Source organism: Phascolarctos cinereus, unplaced genomic scaffold (assembly GCF_003287225.1).
Source record: "Phascolarctos cinereus isolate Bilbo 61053 unplaced genomic scaffold, phaCin_HiC Scaffold_4;HRSCAF=312, whole genome shotgun sequence".
Taxonomy (NCBI): Eukaryota; Metazoa; Chordata; class Mammalia; order Diprotodontia; family Phascolarctidae; genus Phascolarctos; species Phascolarctos cinereus.
The window spans coordinates 156,956,126-156,976,269 of NW_027555847.1; the positions used below are offsets into that span (position 1 = coordinate 156,956,126).

Below are 20,144 nucleotides of genomic sequence, written 5' to 3' on the forward strand. Positions count from 1 at the left end.
AGAATATTGCAAGAGGAAAAGAAAAGGGGATCTAAGAGGGAGCTTTGGTGAACACCCACACTAAAGGGGCAGGAGAAAAACAGAAGAGATAGAGAAGAAGCAGTCAGATGGATAAGCAAAAAACTAGGAGAGCAATTTCACAGAAGCCAAGGAAGGAAAAGGTATCCAGAAGTATGGGGTTGTTTATGGTATCAGAATTCCATCTCTTCCAGGGAAAGTCTCTCCTCACATGAAATCCACACAGAGAGAGCTAAATCTCACACATAGTCCAGGGACAGGAAGGAAGAGAGAAAGCCAGAGGGCAGAGTCTCTCCTTTTAAAGTCTACCATGAGGGTGGTTCTTCCTGGGACAATGACCAGTTCTTTTCGATGTAGTCTCTCCCCACCTCCATCCTTTAACCATCACAGTACCTAGGGTTTGCTATGTCATCCTAAAGCACCGAGCCTTTCAGAATTATTCCACATTCATCCCCTAGTAGCTCAGTGGGTGTTCTACTTTTGCAGGCCTATTAATCACCATGCATGTTCCATGGGGTATACTCCAATCCAATTTACATGACTAGGACAATAGGTTGGAGGGAGGGTGAGGAAGGAAAAGTATTGAAAAATAAGGGCAATGTAAGCATGCCTGTAGGAAGGGAGCGAGGAGCCAGTAAATGGGGAGAAATTGAAGATGAGAGAGGGAATGACTGATGGAAAAGCCAGTTCTGGAAGAAACAGGAGACAAAATTAAGAGCAGAAGTGGAGAGCTGCCTAATCTGTCTTCTACCTTAATATCTATAATAGTCAACAATAGGGAGGAATGCTCAGACAGATGACCCTCAAGGGGCTATATGATGCCGAATCAGCAAAGAAAGATTCCATTATTTTGTTCATGCCCTGCTTACTAAGGCGAGGAGTAGATTAAAATGTTTTAGAAAGAACATAGCTTCGCTACTGCATAAGTGGTGCAGAAAGAAGCTGGTGATCAGTGGGTTATATCAGTGTTGCTATTAAAGGAATTTTGTTTCCATAGCCTTCATTATAACAGAATTTCCTGTAATATGATGGGCAGACTGTTAACACCCAGGTAGCACATTTGGTTTAGATGCACTTACAAATTATGGACTCACAGTTATTTAAAGCAAATGGACTCATTGTAGACCAGCAGGGATTGAAGTATGAAGTGAGTAGTAACTGAATGCATCCAGGTTTCAAAATATATTTTAATATAAGCCAAAATGTTTGTGTTTGTTGGTAAGTTGATAATTTAAAAATTAATTATAATAAAAAAAAAAGAGCACTGAGTGTGAAACAGTGGGTGTGGAAAGCAGAGTCAGAAGATCGAGTTCCAAATCTTGGCTCTGCCATTTGTCACTTGAATGGCTTTGGGCAGCACATTTTACCTTTTAATTTCCTCTTCTCAAAAATGGAAGGATTGGCATTCTGGAAGGCAATTTGGGAATTGCCTAAAAAATTACCAAAATATCCATAACTTCTGACCTAAATCTCACTTCTGGATGCATACCCAGAGGTCAGAGAGAAAAAGAAAGATGCCAGATACACCAAGATATTCATACATTACTTTTTGTGGTGGCAAAGACAAAACAAGGTAAATTCCCACTGATTTTGGAGAAGATTTAAGTTGTGATTCATGAAGTAGCAGAAAGGCAGCCTAGGCGGCGCCATAGTGCATAGAGTGCTGGGCCTGAAGTCAGGAAGACTCATCTTCCTGAGTTCAAACCTGTCCTCAGACATTTACTAGCTGTTTGATCCTGGGCAAGTTACTTACCCCTACTTGCCTCAGTTTCTTCATCTGTAAAATAGCTGAAGAAGGAAATGGCAAACCTCTCCAGTATCTTTGCCAAGAAAACCCCAAGTGGGGTCACAAAGAGTTGGACACTGCTGAAATGCCTGAACAACAACAGCAGTGCTGGACAAGGGAGAATCAAGGCATGCTATGAGGTTACAAACCTGGATGACTAAAGGAGTGATGGTGCGTTTAACAGTAAAAGGAAAGTTTAGAGAAGATTGACAGAAGAAAACAACGAATCCTGCTTTGGCCATGTTGAGTTTGATGCTTATGGGACATCAATATGGAGATGTCTCTGGGCAGATGGAGTGGGACTGGAATTCAGGAGCAAGATTAATGGAGGATTTATAGATTTAAGAGTCATTTGCGTAGAGAAGATGCTGTTATTTATGGGTGCTGATAACTCCCCAAGAAAGTCAATGTAGGGGGAGGAAATAAGGACCCAAAATGGTCCTCTGGGGAATACCTAAGCTAAGGAGAGAAGCAATAGATGGAAATCCAGGAGACTAAGAAAAAACAATCAGAGAGAAGACAACCAGGAAGAACAGTATCACAGAGCCAGAAGAAAAGACAGTGTCCAGGTGGAGGGTCTGTTCAGAAATTGCAAAGAGGTCAAGAAGGATGAGGACAAGAAAAGGCCACAGGATTTAACAATTAGGAAATTGTTTGGCTCCTTGGATTGGAGAGTGCGATTTCAGTAGAATGGTGGAGTAAGAAGTCAGATTAGAAGAAAATGGAAGAAAATGGAACTCATCTGGGACAATTCTTTTTTTCAAGGAAATTTGTGGTAAAAGGGAGGTGAGATATGAGATAGTTTTAGGGGATGGCAAAGTCTAGTGTCTGTCTTTCTTTCTTTCTTCCTTCCTTAAGAATTGAGAAGATCTAAGTATCATTGGAGGCAGTGGGGAAAGATCCAGTAGTTATTGAGAGTTTGAAAGGAGGAAGGTGTAGTGCCATAGAAAATGAGCAGTGAAACAAAGTTTTGGAGGAGAAAGGTGGAAACGGAATTGAGAACACAGATAGAAAATTTGGTCTTGGAAAGAGGAAAGACCATTTCTTCCTCAGAGACAGGAAGAAAAAAGGAGAGAATATAGGTGAAGATGTGGGGGATTTTTGAGATAGGGAGTGTGCTCATGGTGAATTGCCTTTATTTCCTCAATAAAGCAGGAAGTAAGTATATCTGCTGAGATAGGTTGGGGTAGAGGACACACTGGGGCTTTAGGACCTAAGTAAAAGTGGGTTTGGGACAGTCCCTGAGGAAGTAAAGGAAGAGGTAACCAAAGAAGAATAAACTATTCTTCTGCAATACTGGAGTCCTAACTGAGATGAGTCCATTGAGTAAAGCACTTGGAAGGAAGTCAGGAAGAACTGAAATCTAATCTTGCTCCATATACTTACTAGCTGTGTCGCCTTGGGCAAGTCACTTAATCTCTCTGCCTCAGTTTCCCCATCTGTACAATAGGGATAATAACCTGCCTTACAGGGCTGTTGTGAGGATCAAATGAGATAACACATATACTGTACTTCTTAAGACTTCAAGCTAACGATTACAAGTGAGCATTGAGGATTGGCAGGGCAAGAAGAATGGTAGTGGGGCAGCTAGGTGGCACAGTATATAGAGTACCAGCCCTGGAGTCAGGAAGACCTGAGTTCAAATTCAGCCTCAGACACCAGACACTTAACTAGCTGTGTGACCCTGGGCAAGTCACTTACCCCTGATTGCTCCCTACCCCCCCCAAAAAAAGAGTGGTAGTAAAAAGGGGCAAGAGAGTTGAGGCTGGAAGGCAGTGTTGAACAGGTAAAGAATGTAAAGAAAGGAAAATGAGTCCAGAACAAGGGTAATGGACTGGGAAAATAGGGAGGGGTAGAAGTACTACAGGTTTTGCTGAACATGAATTTAGGAGGAGTGAGAAAGAAGAGAATAGAGAAAAAGAGATCAGGGGGAAATTTCTGAGGTCAGAATCAAGAAGAAGGCACTCTTATGGGTGACAAAAAAGATATAGGGTATGAACATCCCTGTGAGATTGAGGTAGGGTATGAAACTCTAGGTCATGGGAGTTGAGGAGGCTGAACATGGAGGCCATAGTGCTTGAGGTGACATCAACAGATAAGTCCCTATGTACCAGAACAGGGGTTGGGAGAAAGTAAGCTTTCACAGGTACGTAGATTTAGAGCTGGAGGGGACCTAACCTCTTATTTTATAGATGGAAATGACAGACCCAGGGCAATTAAGTGACTCATCCAGGAAAACACAGCTAGAAAGTGTTTGAGGCAAGATTCAAACCCAGGTCTTCCTCACTCAAGGACCAGCACTCTATCCATTACACCATGCTGCCTAAATCATGTTGATCATCTATCTAACTGGCAGACAGTATGGAATTAGGAAACTTGGACTGAAGTCTTAGCTCTAATGCTTACTGTATGATTATAGACAAGTCCCTTAGTTTCTTGCTGCCTCAGTTTCCTCGTTTTATAACATAACTACAACAATATTTGTATTAGCTATCTCATGGCGATGTTGTGAGGGATGCTGTATAAATTATTAACAGATTCTCCCTTTCCATGTAAAGATTCCCTAGGCTATGGCAATGATGTATTTTGAAAGCTGACCTACTAGCCAGCTAATTGGGACAGTTCCTTAGCTAAGAGTCTACTGGGCAGAAACTCCACCTGGCTTGAGAAAATTTTAGTTTCTAGATCCTGTAAAAATATGAATTTGCTTATAAGGGAAGAAATAGATACAAGGAAGCCTTCTTCTTTTCCTAGTAGAGGGACCATAGTTTGTACTTTTCTAAATCCCAAGTAGGAGAACGAAACTTGTTTTATAGTGGTTAGCGCTACCACTAATAGAATAAATAACATTCCTTGTAAAGAAATGTAATGCAAGAGCTCAGAAAACCAAAACAAAACAGTTCTATACAGATGGACCAGGTTCAATCTTGGGGAACATCTTTCTAATAACATTGATATAATTTCTGTTTTGACTCCACCAAGAAGAGGGTCACAGGTTTCATCTGAATCTGTCTCATTTCTGGCTCATCTCTATGTGAATTCCAATCAATTCACCCCAACCAAACAGACTAGCAGTAAGTATAAATAAATGAGGCTGATTTCTAGTAGTGATAGGATCACTGTCCCTTTTCCCGTCCCAGTGGTAACAGTCCCCCATCCACACACCAATAAGGCAAGTCTCATAGTATGAATGGAACTGGAGAACAACTTTTGCTTCATAGGAGAAACAATAATAATAGTTTCATAAGAAAAAAAGAAAGAGAAAGTCTACATGCAAAGGAGGCATTGAATTTTTCTTTTGTGAAAATGGAAATGTCCCCTGGTGGCAGAAAAGCACCTTGTGGAAATTGTAATGAAATTATGCTGTAGATTTATTTACCTAAGCATCTTCTTATTGCATCATTTCTAGAAATCATTTAGAAATACTAAGTCTGAATAACAGTATGCAAACATCTTATCTTAGATTATCTTATTGATTATTCTAAGACTTATAACCTAAAATTGTTCCAAGTTCTTCAGGAAAAAAACAACATCCAAACATTAAGTATTTGACAGGGGAAAAAACAAAAGAAGCAACCATGCCCCTCCCCTTCATTCTCTAGGTTAAAGTAACAGGATGATGTAATAGTGAATGCCTTCTTTTCCTATGAAACTTTCCTGGAAACCTTCTAAGGCTATTAACACACTAGGATGGCAAATTGGCCCATTAATAAGGCTCTTCAATAGATCGGAAGCTGAGCTAGAGAATGGCTGACCCTAGAGCCAGGCAGCTTGGCTCATGCCCAACATCAGTCAGTGCTTTGGACCGTTCCACATAGAAACAAAGCCCAGCAAATGGATCGGATTAGTCATACCCTTCCGCATGCTGCAACACCCTGACTCCATCGAATGAGATAATTTATGTAAAGCACTTTGCAACCCTTAAAGCGCTATATAAATGTCAGTTGTTAGAAATATTATTATCAACTGCAATCAGGCAGACTGATTTCCTGACTTTGGCAAGAAATCCAATTACCGTCCAGCATGTTTCGCAGAGACCCTGAGTTGTAGCTTTTCTTTTAGATTAAGTAAGAACAAGTTAAGGTGAATTGTGTGGTTATCTGCAAAGTTTTCGTTTTGGGGATCTTATTTCAGAGTACAAATTAATAATAATGAAGAGGCCTGACACCTGAAGTTGCCCTTTTCACTGAGAAACTGAACGCATCGTTCTCATTCCCAATGAGTAAAAGCAGGATCCCATCTGGCTGTGCATGACTAGCAAATGCGAACTGTATCAGGATGCAGTTTGTCAGCTCTTTGTACAGTGTTTCAAAAACCTTATCTGCATGAGTTTCAGATGGATGCCTTTAAAAACCACCGAGTTCCTTTTTCATTCACGATATTGTTTGTTTACATTTCCTAATAAGGGAGGCAGCAGCAGTGTGGTAATTTGAAATTGCTGGAGGAGAAGGAGTGGTTGGCTTTCAATGTTCTATGGAAGTCTTCCTGACAATTCCCACACTGTATCAGCCTTCCACACTTGGGGGCTCTATCTTCTGATGGGGTAACCTATAGGCAGGACCAAGACCATTATTTTAGGGAGCCTGCGGTCTGAGACACAGGATTCCCAGGGCTCTGCTTCTTTTAGATCCCATGTAAATAGGATAAGAATTCAGATCTGTTGGATACCCAAACTGATTATTTTGTTTATTTAACAGTATTACATTGTTATATTCAATTTTTTTTAAGCAATTCATAATGTATGGCAGACTGTTTCAGTTGCTGAACTTCAATGTTCATTTATTCCACTAGAAACCAGTGAGCCTTTTTCACTAGACTCTCCACTATATTTGTTTAGCCCAGCAACTGGTCATTCTACCCCTCCCGGCCCACCACTTCACACACTTTCTGCCCCAGTTTCCCATTTCAAGGGGATTGGTAGCCTTAAGGGTATAGTAGTAGTTTCTACCAACACCGATCTGGGCCAGATGTCTTCGGTTCACCACACTAGGGAGAGAACAATTTGAAAGACTCCGTAGTGAACTCTTGAGTTAGTACAAGGGATATACGCCTTTCAGTGCTCTGTAAGCTTCCAGGATCACTGAACCTCTATGCTGTCCCTCCCGTTGGAGGCCACAAGCTTCTTATTCCTTTTTGGGTTCCTGAGCCAAATTATTTCCTTGGATTTCGAGATTTGATGTACCCATCCCCATTCTGCTGCTGCCATCCTATCTTAGTCCCCACTTCCAGCACCCCCACATCCCTCTTTCCCCTCTACTGAATGCCTTCATTTACAACAGACTTCAGAATTCTGTTTTCTGGGCTTCATAAATGCAAGCATACAAATGCGTAAATATTACCAGCATCAGATATTTAAACATATATTTAAAAGGAGTCTACCCAATCCCAAACTGAATGATAACTTAATGCCTGTCTCCCTGCATTTGTACAAACTGTTCCCTGTGCCTGGAACAAACTCTCTTTTCATCTCTGTCTCTTGGAAAGTTATATGCTGGAAACATAGCACAACTGGCCCTCTGAAATAAACCAACAGAGACACCTGTAAGCAGAACAGGCTTTTATGTTTAATCTGCATTATTAATATTTTCTCCATCCCTTTCTTAAGTCTAGACAATCAGTGAAACATCAGTTCAAGCCCTGATTTGTAGTATTTGGTCATTTCCAAGGTGTAAATGCTCACGCTGACAATTTAACAATTGGACTTTCTTAAATTAGTCAGTGTAGCTCTAGCTCACCCCTGCTCCGAATGCTTGTTTTTCTGTATGATTCAGCTTGGATGCTATCTCTTCTGTGATGCCTTCTCTGGTCCCCCTAGCTATTAATATTTTCTCTATACACAATTTTCCTTGCACTATTTTCATATGTGCATGTCTTATGTCTCCACAGAATGATGTAAACAAGGACAGTTTCAGTTTTGTCTTTGTGTCCCCAAGTATAATAAAATAGTCTTGCACAAATTAGGGGCTTAATTTTTTTGAATTGAATTGAATCAGGGAAAAATAAGGAGAGGCAAATTATCTTGATTCCCTTAAAATCACAATTCTATCCATTGCACAGATTACCTACCAGCAAAATTCACAAAAGATAACCCCTTTTTTGTATGTCTCCGCACCCTGTAGAGGTGAAATCAGACTGCCGTGAACATCAAAGATAGCTTTGAAGGGGAAAAGAAGAGAGATCATAAAAAGACACCATGCAGCCTGAGAGGAAGGATGGGGAGGGTGATTGTTACTAGGTAGCCAGCCCCAGCATTGCCTTACCTGGACTGCATGTGGATGCCAAGACTTTTTTTTTTTTTAAGGCATAACTGATTTCCTACCTTAAGCATGGCTCAGCTTGAAGGTCTGATAACTGCAGAAACCAACATCTGTGGCCTCAGGCTATTTGAAATGGGGCAACTGTTTGAATGGTAGCTTATTCCAAATATGGTTGTGGTCTTATGGGATATATCTGTAATCGTGTATGAACAAAAAGATCAGCGATGTATTTGTGGATTAGGAAAGAATTCCCATCTGTCCTTGGGGAGCCAAACTATTAGAAATGATTCCAGGAAAGATGATAAACTGAAAATGGTGCTTTATTTATTACCATTGGATGTGTAGCCCCCACATTCCTGTTGGCTTTTTAAAATGGTGTTCTTACTTAATGGGCCAAAGGGATTCCTGTCTGGGAGAGATGAATCTGGGGTTGTCTTCCTACTCAGCACACCATGTTAGCATCCTTGCGTAGAATCTGGCCCTTTTCGGGGGCTCTGTGAAGTTTAGCTGTCTGGAATCATTGCCACAGAGTTAATGAGAGTGAGATGGACTATCCTAACATAATTATGATCCCCCATCTATTCAAACTATTTAAGTTTCTTTAACTATCTTGGGGGCCAAGAATTTTTACTTTCATGGGCCAAAAAGGGGTATCCCAAGGCCAAATCACTGTTGACAAAGAAAGCAAAGCAGAGTTTGGCTAAATTCAAGCCAAGGGAAAAAACGTCGTTCTTTTGAATTACTTAGGCATGACCTAAGATGACTCTCCTAAATAAAGCAGAGTGGGTGCTGAGACTGAGACACTAGGCTAGAATTTTGCTCTGAAATGTAAGATATGGATGTTTCAGTATTAGAATTTATAGTCATCATTATTTTCCCCTGAGGTTTCTGACTAGTGGTAACAGTACAGTCACGGCAATCATGAGAAATCACCTCTAGTGTGCCTCTGTGACTAACTTGGGTGAACTTGGGCAATTCACTTAACCTCATTCTCATCTGTTAAAGGGGTTGTACTGACGATTGCTAAGGTTCTTTCTAGCTCAAAACATTGATAATCCTCATATTCCTTCTTAAGGCTAGAAAAACCTGATAAGTAATTGAAGGAAAGAAGAAGGGTAGGGACTGAGTGGCTGGGAGAAAACATTAACAAGAAGTCTCTTTCTGAGAAGCCACTGTTGGAGAAAAGACAATGAGTTTACTTTTAGATGTATTGAACTTGGAGACACCAATGGCATCCATGGGTAGAGAGATGAAGAGCTGCCAATGGAATTGTAGACCTGGAGCTATGGAGAGGTCAAAACATAGATTTGGGAGCCATATGCATAGGGTTGATCATTGGAGTCATAGGAATTGCTTTTTGATATTACATGATTTTGCCAGCCTTTTTACCCTTATAATTAGCGGGAAAGCCACAGAAATACAATGGCTTACTAGAGTCCTTTTTCCACCCCATGCTTCCTTGATGTCAAAATATTTCCACCAGGGATTTTGGTCCTTTCTAGTTGGTAGCAGTTGACTTGCATTTGAAAATGTCATCAAGGTCAGAAAATTAACTTGGTAAAAATCCTGCTGTAGCTTTTCACGTGCACATTCTTTTTTTTTTTCTTTTTTCTCTTTCAATAAAAGCCCTCATCCCTACCCAATTTATTAACAATAAACTCTAGCTGAGCATCTTGCTCTAGTAAGAAACCTAAAAATGACTCTGCATGGTACTGGTCCTAGGCTTAAAATCTTACATTTAATAAAACATGAACAAATAAATTTCTTCTCCTATAGTATTTGAATTGTTTTCTAGGCAATGGAACTCTGTATGAGCTCACTGGGATTGAAAATCTTTTGAATGAGAGGCAATGTGACATAATGCAAAGAAGACTTGTGTTTGTTCCTGGTTCTACCACTTATTATTACGTGTGTCACCTTCAATGACCTGTCTGAAGCCTAAATTTTTTCATTTAGAAAATGAGAATAATAATAATACTTGCACTACCTACTTCAAGGGTTATGTTGATAATCAATTAAAATAAGGTAGGCAAAGCTTGTATATGAATACTTGTTACCACCACCACCACCACCACCACCACCACCACCACCACCACCACCACCACCATCACCACCATCACCACCATCACCATCACCATCACCATCACCATCACCATCACCATCACCATCACCATCACCATCACCATCACCATCACCATCACCATCACCATCACCATCACCATCACCATCACCATCACCATCACCATCACCATCACCATCACCATCACCATCACCATCACCATCACCATCACGATTTCTAGCAGAAGGAACCCAGAAAAGCCTATTTTCTCACATGGTTGTTGTGGGGATCAAACTAGATCATGGGTGTGAAAACATGCTGAAACCAAAAAAGTACTCTGGAAATGTAAGCAGTTATTCTATTAGTAGTAGTTGCATTAAAGAGCAACCTACCCTGTCTCCTGAGTGGAATTAATCCATTCCATACTTTAATTGACCTATGGACTTTCTTTTGCTTCATTCATTGAATAAACTGAACCCATTGCTACTGGTATTTCTTTTAGATATCTTTCTTCTTGAATACCTTGATATAGAAACAAATCTTCCCTTTGCTCTCTAATAGCTAATAATTAAGGCAGCTAGGTGGTGCATTAGATAAAGCACTGGGCTTGGAATTAGGAAGGCTCATCTTCGTGAGCTCAAATCCTGTCTCAGAAGCGACCCTGGGCAAGTCACTTGACCCTGTTTGCCTCAGTTTCCTCATCTGTAAAATGAGCTGGAGAAGGAAATGGCAAACCACTCCAGTATCTTTGCCAAGAAAACTTCAAATGAGGCCATAAAGAGTCAGACAGGACTGAAAAAAAGACTGAGCAGCAATGACAAAAGCTAATAATAATAGCTAGTATTTATATAATGTTTTAAATTTTGAGAGCACTTCACAAATATTATTGCATTTTATCCCCACAACCACTATGTGAGGAATATCTTGAGAGGTAGGTGATATTATCCTCATTTTACAGATGAGGAAAGTGAAGCACAGAGGGGTTAAGTGACTTGCCTAGAGCCACACAGCTAAAGTAAGAGTCTGAAGTTGTATTTGATCTCAGTCATATTTAGTCCAATAATGCTTTATCCTCTCTACTACTCTAGCTCCACAGTAGGTAGCAAGGAAATTAGCAAAAAGTTCTAAGGATGCAGTCATGTTTATGTTTATTTTGTATTGATGATCAGGGATCATGCCCCTCAGCTATAGGTATTCCCCAAGGGTTTATTCTAGGCCATACTCTTTTCTCTCTCAATGACCTTATCAGTTCCAATGAGTTTAATTGTCACCTCTATGCTAGTAAAACCCAGGTCTATATGTATCAATCCCTATTTTCTCCCATGCACTTCAGTCCTACATCGCCAGTTGCTTATTTCAATTTGGACATTCTGGAGACATTTCAAATTCAACATTCCTAAAAGAAAACTCATTCTCTCCTCCATTCTACTATGCTGCCAAACCCACGCTTCTTCCAAATTTCCCTGTTTTTTTTCCCCCCAAGACACCATAATTTTTCAGTGTCCTAGGTTCATGATCGTTACATTATTCTCAACTCCTCACTCTCCCTCATTCCACATATCCCATCAGTTGCCAAATCTTACTGTTTTTTACCTTTACAACACCTCTTTCTCAACCCCTTCTCTCCACTCACATAGCTATCACCATAGTTCAGGCACTCATCACCTCTTACAGTGAGCTCTTAACTGCTTTTCCTGCCTCAAGTCCCTCCTTGCTCCGTTAGTCCTCCAAAATCCTGCCCAAGTGATTTTCCTTAAGTGCAGATGTGATCATATCACTCTCCTACTCAGCAATCTCCAATAGCTTCCTATTGGATTTAGAATCAAATGTAATTTCTTCTCTTTAGCTTCTAAAGCCCTTCATAATTTGGCTCTAGTCTATCTTTGCAGCTTCACTGGACATTACTGTCCCTCCTATACTTTGAGATCCAGCCAAACTTGGCTTCTTTTAATTTCTTACACATAACCCTTTACCTCCCATCTCCATGCCTTTACATTGACCATGTCGCGTTCCTGGAATGACCTCCCTCTTCTTCTCCCTCTCCCTTTCTCAATCTTAGAGAGTCATCTTTCTTCAAGACATAGCTGAAGTACCATTTTCTTTATAGGAAGCCTTCCCTTATCCCCTCAAAACTAGTGTCTTCCCTTTTAAACTCCCTTGTATTTAACTACTTTGAATATATATTTTTTATTTATTTACTTGTTATTTATGTTGCACATCTTATATATATCCTTATCGTCTCTAGTATTAGAACATAAGCTCCTTGTGGGTAGGGCTTGTTTTATTTATTGTATTTGTAACCCCAACACCTAGCATGGTTGCCAGGCACACTGATATGTCACTTATGCTACGTGAGTGGACCATGTCCTTGGGTATCAAAACATTATTGACATTTTGTGACTAATCAAAGTTTTGCTACATTTACTTTGGGAAACAAGTGCGAACTCAATTCTCTTCCCCCCACAAAACATTGAACCTGCTGATCTGATTCAGTGTTCTCTCTCCTTAGGAAGGGACATATAAACCTATAAGTTTTGTAGACCAGCTAGCAGTCCACTTCAGCTTGGTTGGGAACATGATCCCCAAAGACTCAGATGAAGGCAGACGGCAGAATTACCGAGCAGAAATGACATCAGGTAAGCTTCTCAGTAAACCCAGAGACGTCTGTGAAAATGATAGGTTCCTTATTCTTCAACAGCTCTCAAGCGGAAACACGGCAGCCAATGGAAAATCTTTATGTAGTCTTCAGCTATTGCCCAATGGAAGCAACTGATTGTGTGGAGCCTGCAGTCCTGTGCCTCCCCTTGAAAGAGAAGTACCAGAACTTTCAGGGCTGTCCTTTGATGGCTCTGACAGCAATGGCAACTCATCAAATGTTCATGGACGTGAACCAGTAGAAAGGCATGAATTTGAAGAATATGATCTCAAGACCTCTCAAATGGTAGAATTCAACCCATTGTCTTTTCTTTCTTTTTTAAAGAAAGTTCTCAGGAGGATATGGAGGTGCAGCCCTCAGAAGCAGAAGGTGGAGAAGGTGGTGAAGGTGGTAAAGAAGGAGAACCAAAGGAAGCAGAAAGCCAAGGGGAGGTTCTGGTAAAGTATTGGCCCCAGACCTGTAGGTTTTGGAGCTCAAGTGAGCAGAGCAACTGTCAGGCTCAACAGACTCGTTTTATAGATGAGGACACCCAGGAAAAAGAAGTGCCTCCCCTAAGGTTTCCCAGATAATTAGGGACAGAATTAGAACCTGATTCAACACATACTGATTCTCTTGGGAAAATCCTTTAAAGTGGAAAAGAAATGAATTTTATGTGTTGATTATATCTGGGATTGTGTTCTAAGTTATATATGCAACACATAAAATCTTGGCTTAAAAAAAGAAACCAAAATAAAACACAAAACAACAACAACAATAATCCTTGGCTTACTGTATCACAAGATGCACCTGTAGAAGATGAATATGATAAATACTCCCCTTATTCAAGAATCTGGGATTTTGTCCGTCTGGATTCCCCCTGCTGACACGCCTCTTATGATCTAGGAAACTATAGTTCAAGAGTTTCTCTGACCAAAAATATCCACCACCCTACAGCCAATCTGGTGATGAACTCCCATGCATTTAGCCCTCCTGGGCCATAAGCAAAGCTTTTCAGCATGATGTGTTGGGATCTGTCTGTTTGCATTCTAGTAGCATAACCTCCGAGCCATGACAAAGCCTCGGAGTAGTGCTATAAGACAGTCTAGGTATAGTAAACATTAATTAAACATAAGAAATTATAATTTTGCTTGCCATCTATGGATGTGGGAGAGCCGTGGGGTAGAGGGAGGGAGAACGGGAAGGGGGTGGTATCATTCAGATGGCCAAGATTGCTTTAAAAAGCTGTCCAGGGAAATTGAATCAACTCGTTCTTATTCAGTTAACATTTACTGAATGTCAGCAGTGTGTGTGAGACACCATGCTGGGTGGGCAGAGTGGGAAAGGGGATGGTTCAAAGAAGAAGGAACTACAAGGCTTACAGTCATGCAGAAAAGATAAGATACATACACAAACTATTGGAACAAAGCAGAAGGTGAAAAGGAATAAACATAGTGCAATGAGAATTCTTAGGAAGGAGGTATTTAAAACTGAGGTTCTTAATTTTTTTGTGTGTCATGGATCCCTTCAGCGGCTTTGAAGACAATGAGCCCCTCCTCAGAATAGTGTTTTTAAATGCATAGAATGAAATACATAGGATTACAAAGGAAACTAATGATATTAAAATAAGGTTATTAGTAACAACCAACCTTAATCCCAGAAGACTGATGCTGAAATACCCTACCTTTCTCCTGAGAAAGGCAATGGTCTTAAGGTACAGACTGACACAAGGCTAATGAGGAAATTTGTTTTGCTTGTCTGTGCATATTTGTTACAAGTCTCCCCCCGCCCCAATTTAGAGGGAAGTGGGAGGGAGAAAAAATAGATTATGTTAAGTGAAATAAGTTAAAAATGAGAAATATACTTATTAATATACACATACATATATATATATATGTATAAATATATAGGCCCATGAACTTGTATATATGTGTGTATCTATGTATGTATAACAAATATATAAACCATATTCTACATGTATGTGATCATGTATATATTATATATACCTCTGTACATATACATACATATGTGTGTAGATATACATACAAACATATTTTATTTATTATGTATGTGTGTATGTATGTATACACAAAACAAGTTAGTGGGCCTGGTTAAGAACCCTTGATTTTAAGCATTGGACTAAAAATACTGAGAATTTGAAAAGCTGAGGTTTCCTGAATGTAGCTCTTTTATTCTTCTTTAATTTTTTTTCTCCATCATCACCACCCTCAACCCGCACCAAGCAGAAAGGCTGCTTCGTAAAGGAAAAGAGGTCACAGAGGGAAAGCTGAGACATGCCTTGGGCTACTGTCCCACAGGTGACCCCGCTAGGCTCATCATGTATACATCATGTCAGAGAGTCTCAAACCAGAGGCAGAACCAACTTTATCCCTCCCCTAGAGATCTTCTGAAGAAAGGAATGAGAGTGATAGAGAATGAAGTATAGTGCTAGACAGTAAACAAGGCAAAGCAAAAATATAAAAATATGGACTGTTTCTATTTACCAATAATAGAGAAAACAATGATAAATAATCCCTTGAACCAGTGTATGTAATTTGTGATTTTAGATTTTTCCCCTGATTTGGAAGGATTTCAACCTCAGGATGATTCTATTTTTATTTTTATTATTATTTTCTTTTTCAAAAAGCTGGGGCAGTTTGCTTTTTGTCTTGGGAAGTTTTCTTTTATGATTTCTTGAAATATATCTCTGAAAAAACAGGCTTTAAAAAAGCCCATTGTGTTTCAAACGGGGCTACTTGACTCTGTCTTTAAACCCAAATCACTCTGTCTCTCATTGAATGGCCAGTTACAGCCCCCAGCCCAAGCCTTTGTGGCTCATCATTTAGGTTTTGATGGCTTAGAATGAGTGTAAATAGCAACTATTTTCCATTCTAGCCAGAGATTCTAAGGGTCTTAGACTGATAGTTTTGTATGTAATGGTAATTGAGACCATCTTTTGTCTCATTTCTTACCTAATCTTTAATCAATGACTGGATGTTGTCTTAGACCAGCTAAGAAGACTGGGGAAAGACCTTAATTTAGAAAGGCCAAAGTTACCCACTGTATTCTGGGCCATTACCAGTTGTCTTGGCTTTTGTCTTGCCACTGGACTTTGATGACTCTGGAGGAGAGAGTGACACTGATGACTTTGCACAGCTCTGCCTCACTTAAATCTAATTCACAAGCGAGTCAAGACATCACCCTCATGATGTCATTGGTCCTTTTCAAGAACAAAGAACAAATAATAACAACAGTAACAAATCTAAAACTTCACAGTGGCCCATAAGGTTCTTATTTAGGTATGAATTTCAAGGTGTTATTTAAACAACTAGGTCTCAGACACTAGTACTGATTGTATGATGATGGGTCAATCACTTGACCTCTCAGTTTGCTCGTCTTCAAATGTGGATAATAACACATATATTACTTACATCACATGATGGTTGTGAGGAAAGCAGTTTGGAAACTTGCAAATGAGATCTATATGATTTGTTGTTGTTATGGTCTATTGAATAAATGCTCCTTATTCAAATATTGCTGACTTTTCTATCCCAGAAACAAATTTCCTTCTTTCCTTCCTTCCCTACCCCTCATCCCTCATTCTTTTTATTTGCCAGTTGGAAGGATCTGGATTTGGGAAACAAACTATTTTAGAATCTTAGAATCTTCCTCGTATTGTCACTGCTACCATCAACCCACATTTTAAGGACATTGAATATCTAGAGAAGATCTAGAGGAGGGTGGCCATGTGAATGAAGGATCAAAAGGCTGTGCCTTATGAGGGCTGTCATATGGAAGAATCAGACTCATTTTTCTTATCCCCAGTGAGATAGAATCAGTAAGTAGAATTTGCAGAGGCTGATTTAGGCTTGATATTAAGGGGGAATATTCCTTAAATTGGAGCTAAAAGTGGAATGGGCTGCCTCTGGAAAGAATAGATTTTCTGTCACTAGAAGGTATCAAGGAAAACCCAAATGATCACTTCCTTTCTGGGAATGTTGTGTGGGGTGCACCAGAAGCACTTTGAAGTCCCTTCCAGCCAAGATTCTGTGAAATCTATTCCATGTTTCCTCTGTTCATCACCTAGTCTCCATTAGACTAAAGTTCAGTTGTCTTTCAAGAGAAAACACAGTCAAAGTGATTCTAAGTTCAAAGCCAAATGTTGTTCTGTGCCTTTCCAGGCAGCTGAAGAAGTGGCAGAAGGGGAAGCTGAAGTGGAAGTAGAAGAGGTTATTACCCCTAAAAAACCAACAGAACGGAAACTCACCAACCAGTTTAATTTCAATGAAAGAGCATCTCAGACGTTCAACAGTCCTTTACGGGTATGGCACCACACTAACCCACACCCCTACTTGTCTTCTTTGAGAAAGTCCTTCTCTGAATATACCCAGGAATATATTGGTAAGCCTAAGTTCCAACAGATCCCAGGAGGAACAATCTGGGTATCATCATCATCATCATCATCATCATCATCATCATCATCATCATCATCTCCAATAATAATTATTTCTTAAGTTCCTATTAGATTAGATATTTAGGGTAGGAAGAGCTATAGGGATACAGAAATGCATTAGATAAGCTTAATTGACCTTCAGGAGTTTAAAATACCATGGGAAAACTGAAAGCATCAATGGAGAGATACTTCTAACAATTCAAAATAGCATATGTTAAATGCCATGTGAGTGGTGCAAACAACAAATGCTACATGGGTTCAGATGAAAGAGAGAACCCCTGCGGTGAAGTAGTAGGAGAAAGTTGATTATTATTACAAATAATAATAATAACAACATGTTTCTATTGCACTTTAAGATTTACAAAGAACAGGAGCCCCGTGAAACTTGAGTTGATTTATAGTGGGAAGTAATGGAAAATAAAGTGGTTGAGGTAGGGGCCAGATTGTAGAATATTTTGAATGTTAGGTAGAAGAGATTTTACTTTATTTTGAAGGCAGTGGGGAACCATTGAAGGATTTTGAGCAAGGAAATGATGTGTGAAAACTGAGGTTTTAGGAAGATTAATCTGGCAGTGATATACAAAATGTATTGAAGGCAGAGAGAGTAGAGTTAGGGAAACCAAGAAGAAGGTAGTGTGATCCACTACTCCAGAGGGGTGGTGGTGTCATTTGAATGATAAAGGCACCAAGATACTCCATGTGGAGTCCTAGGATTCCGGAAACAGAGCAGAGATGACCCCAAGAGAATCTAAGATCAGTATCTAGGTCAGTGGTGTCAAACTCAAATAGAAACCACCGCTGCTAATCTGTATGTAAGCATCCTTGTAGGCTGCATATTGACTTAGTTTTAAAATATGTTGTTTTCTATGTTTTGTTTTACTATCATTTATTTTATTAAAGATTTTCCAATTACATTTTAAGTTAGTTCAAGGGACGCTTGGAAAGCTTGTGTGACCACACAAGACCAGCTAGCTCTGTGTTTGATGCCTCCGATCTAGGAGGCTTCAGTTTTGTTTTTTTTTTAATATAAAACCTTTTTAACTTTATTAATTTATCTTGATTTATCAACAATCACTTCCATAAGCTTTTGAGTTTTAAATTTTTCTCCACCTCCCTTCCCAAGATGGCACACAATCTGATATAGGCTCTACATATACATTCCTATTAAACATATTTTCACATTAGTGATGTTGTATGTAAGAATTAAAACCAATAGGAGGAACCACCAGAAAGGGGAAACAAAATACAACAGAAGAAAAGAAATAGCAAATAGTATGCTTCGATCTGCATTCAAACTCCGTAGTTCTTTCTCTGGATATGGATAGCATTTTCCATCATGAGGCCTTTGGAGATGTCTTAGATCCTTGCGTCGTTGAGAAGGGTTAAGTCTATCAATATGAGTCATCGCACAATGTGGCTGTTGCAGTGTACAATGTTCTCCTGGTTCTGATCACTTCACTCCGCATCACACCATACAAGTATTTCTAGGTTTTTCTGGTCTGCCTGCTCATTGTTTCTTACAGCACAATAGTATTCCATTACCTTCATATACCACAACTTGTTCAGCCATTCCGCAATTGATGGGCATCCTCTCAATTTCCAATTCTTTGCCACCACAAAAAGAGCCATATAAATATTTTTGTACACGTAGGTCCTTTTCCCGTTTGTATGATCTCTTTGGGATACAACCCTAGAAGTGCTATTGCTGGGTCAAAGGGTATGCACATTTTTATAGCCCTTTTGGCATAGTTCCAACTTGCTCTCCAGAATGGTTGGATCATTTCACAACTCTACCAACAATGCATTAGTGTTCCAGTTTTCCCACTTCTTCTCCAAAATTTACCATTTTCCTGTTTTGTCATGTTGGAAGCTCTACTTTTCGGATTTGGACTTGGGGGAAGTCCCTCAGTACTCTACCTCATCATTTGACCTTGTGGAAATTTACACCATTCATCCCTGAGCATATTCCTTATTGAAGAATGCCATGTTGTGTTTCTCTCAACCTTCTTTCTAGATTACATCTTTTTTTGAAATGTCCAAATTGTTCCAGTCTTAAGGTAGGAGAAAATTTAGAAATCTGAACTGAAAAAACCTATGCTGGTTATTCCTTCTGTCCTCTCCAGCCATATTTCTCATGAGTTCACAAGTTAATTCTCTATTCTAATTATACCTGGACAGTGTTCTATTTTTTCTGTAAATGTTAGAAGTTTTTAAGGACTTCAGGTTATTTCCTATCATTTTTTTCTCTAGGACCGAGAGTGTCAAATGGAACCTCCCCCTAGAGCAACCTTCTCTGCCACAGCTAATCAGGTAAACGCCCTTTGGCCAACTTACAGTCCAAAGGATGGAGTAGGGCCTAATTAATTTAAAATGGCCTGGGAGTCAAATGGCTCCCCACTATTCCCTGCCCTAATATAGACATCATTTTACCATCCTATGTCCCTATTTCACACTTTGTGAACTGGGGGATAACTGCAGCCATCTCAATATTTTTAAATATACTGCAAACCTAGCATGCTCAGGCTGTGTCCCCTTCTGCCTCTTCTGTGGCACTAATGTATATTCTGGGTGCCCTGATACTTAAATCACTCTACAGATTCATTTTGCTGTTCTAGATTTCGGTTTGCACATGGTGCCGTAGTATTTAAGGAAATGTTAAAATTCATTTGTGTGTATGAATTTATTCAATTACATTACTATCATAAGCCCTGAGGTTGGCTTGGAAAAAATTACATTGAAAAGCATTGCTCTTGATTATGTCTTAACTAGAGCTCAGAGGCTGTAATTGAAGTCCTGGGTAATGTGCTGATCTCTTCTAGGCTGAAGGAAGTTTTTCTGGTAATGAGATGATGGAAAGATTCTGAGAACCAAATTGCTCAATAAATCAAACCATAGCTCAGGTTTTAGATGAATACATTTAGGAAAAGTGCAAGCAAGAC

General features: G+C 39.7%; 1 protein-coding gene across 1 annotated transcript in view; it reads left to right on the top strand.

Moving 5' to 3' along the window:
* The window catches only part of DNAI1 (dynein axonemal intermediate chain 1), a 252,535-nt gene that overhangs the window by 62,447 nt on the left and 169,944 nt on the right, over window positions 1–20,144 (top strand). Inside the window, exons 5-8 of the mRNA XM_020966929.2 lie at window positions 12,630–12,756; window positions 13,101–13,213; window positions 16,934–17,074; window positions 19,456–19,515. Coding sequence (XP_020822588.1) covers window positions 12,630–12,756; window positions 13,101–13,213; window positions 16,934–17,074; window positions 19,456–19,515 — 441 coding nt within the window. The remainder of the gene's footprint in view (window positions 1–12,629; window positions 12,757–13,100; window positions 13,214–16,933; window positions 17,075–19,455; window positions 19,516–20,144) is intronic.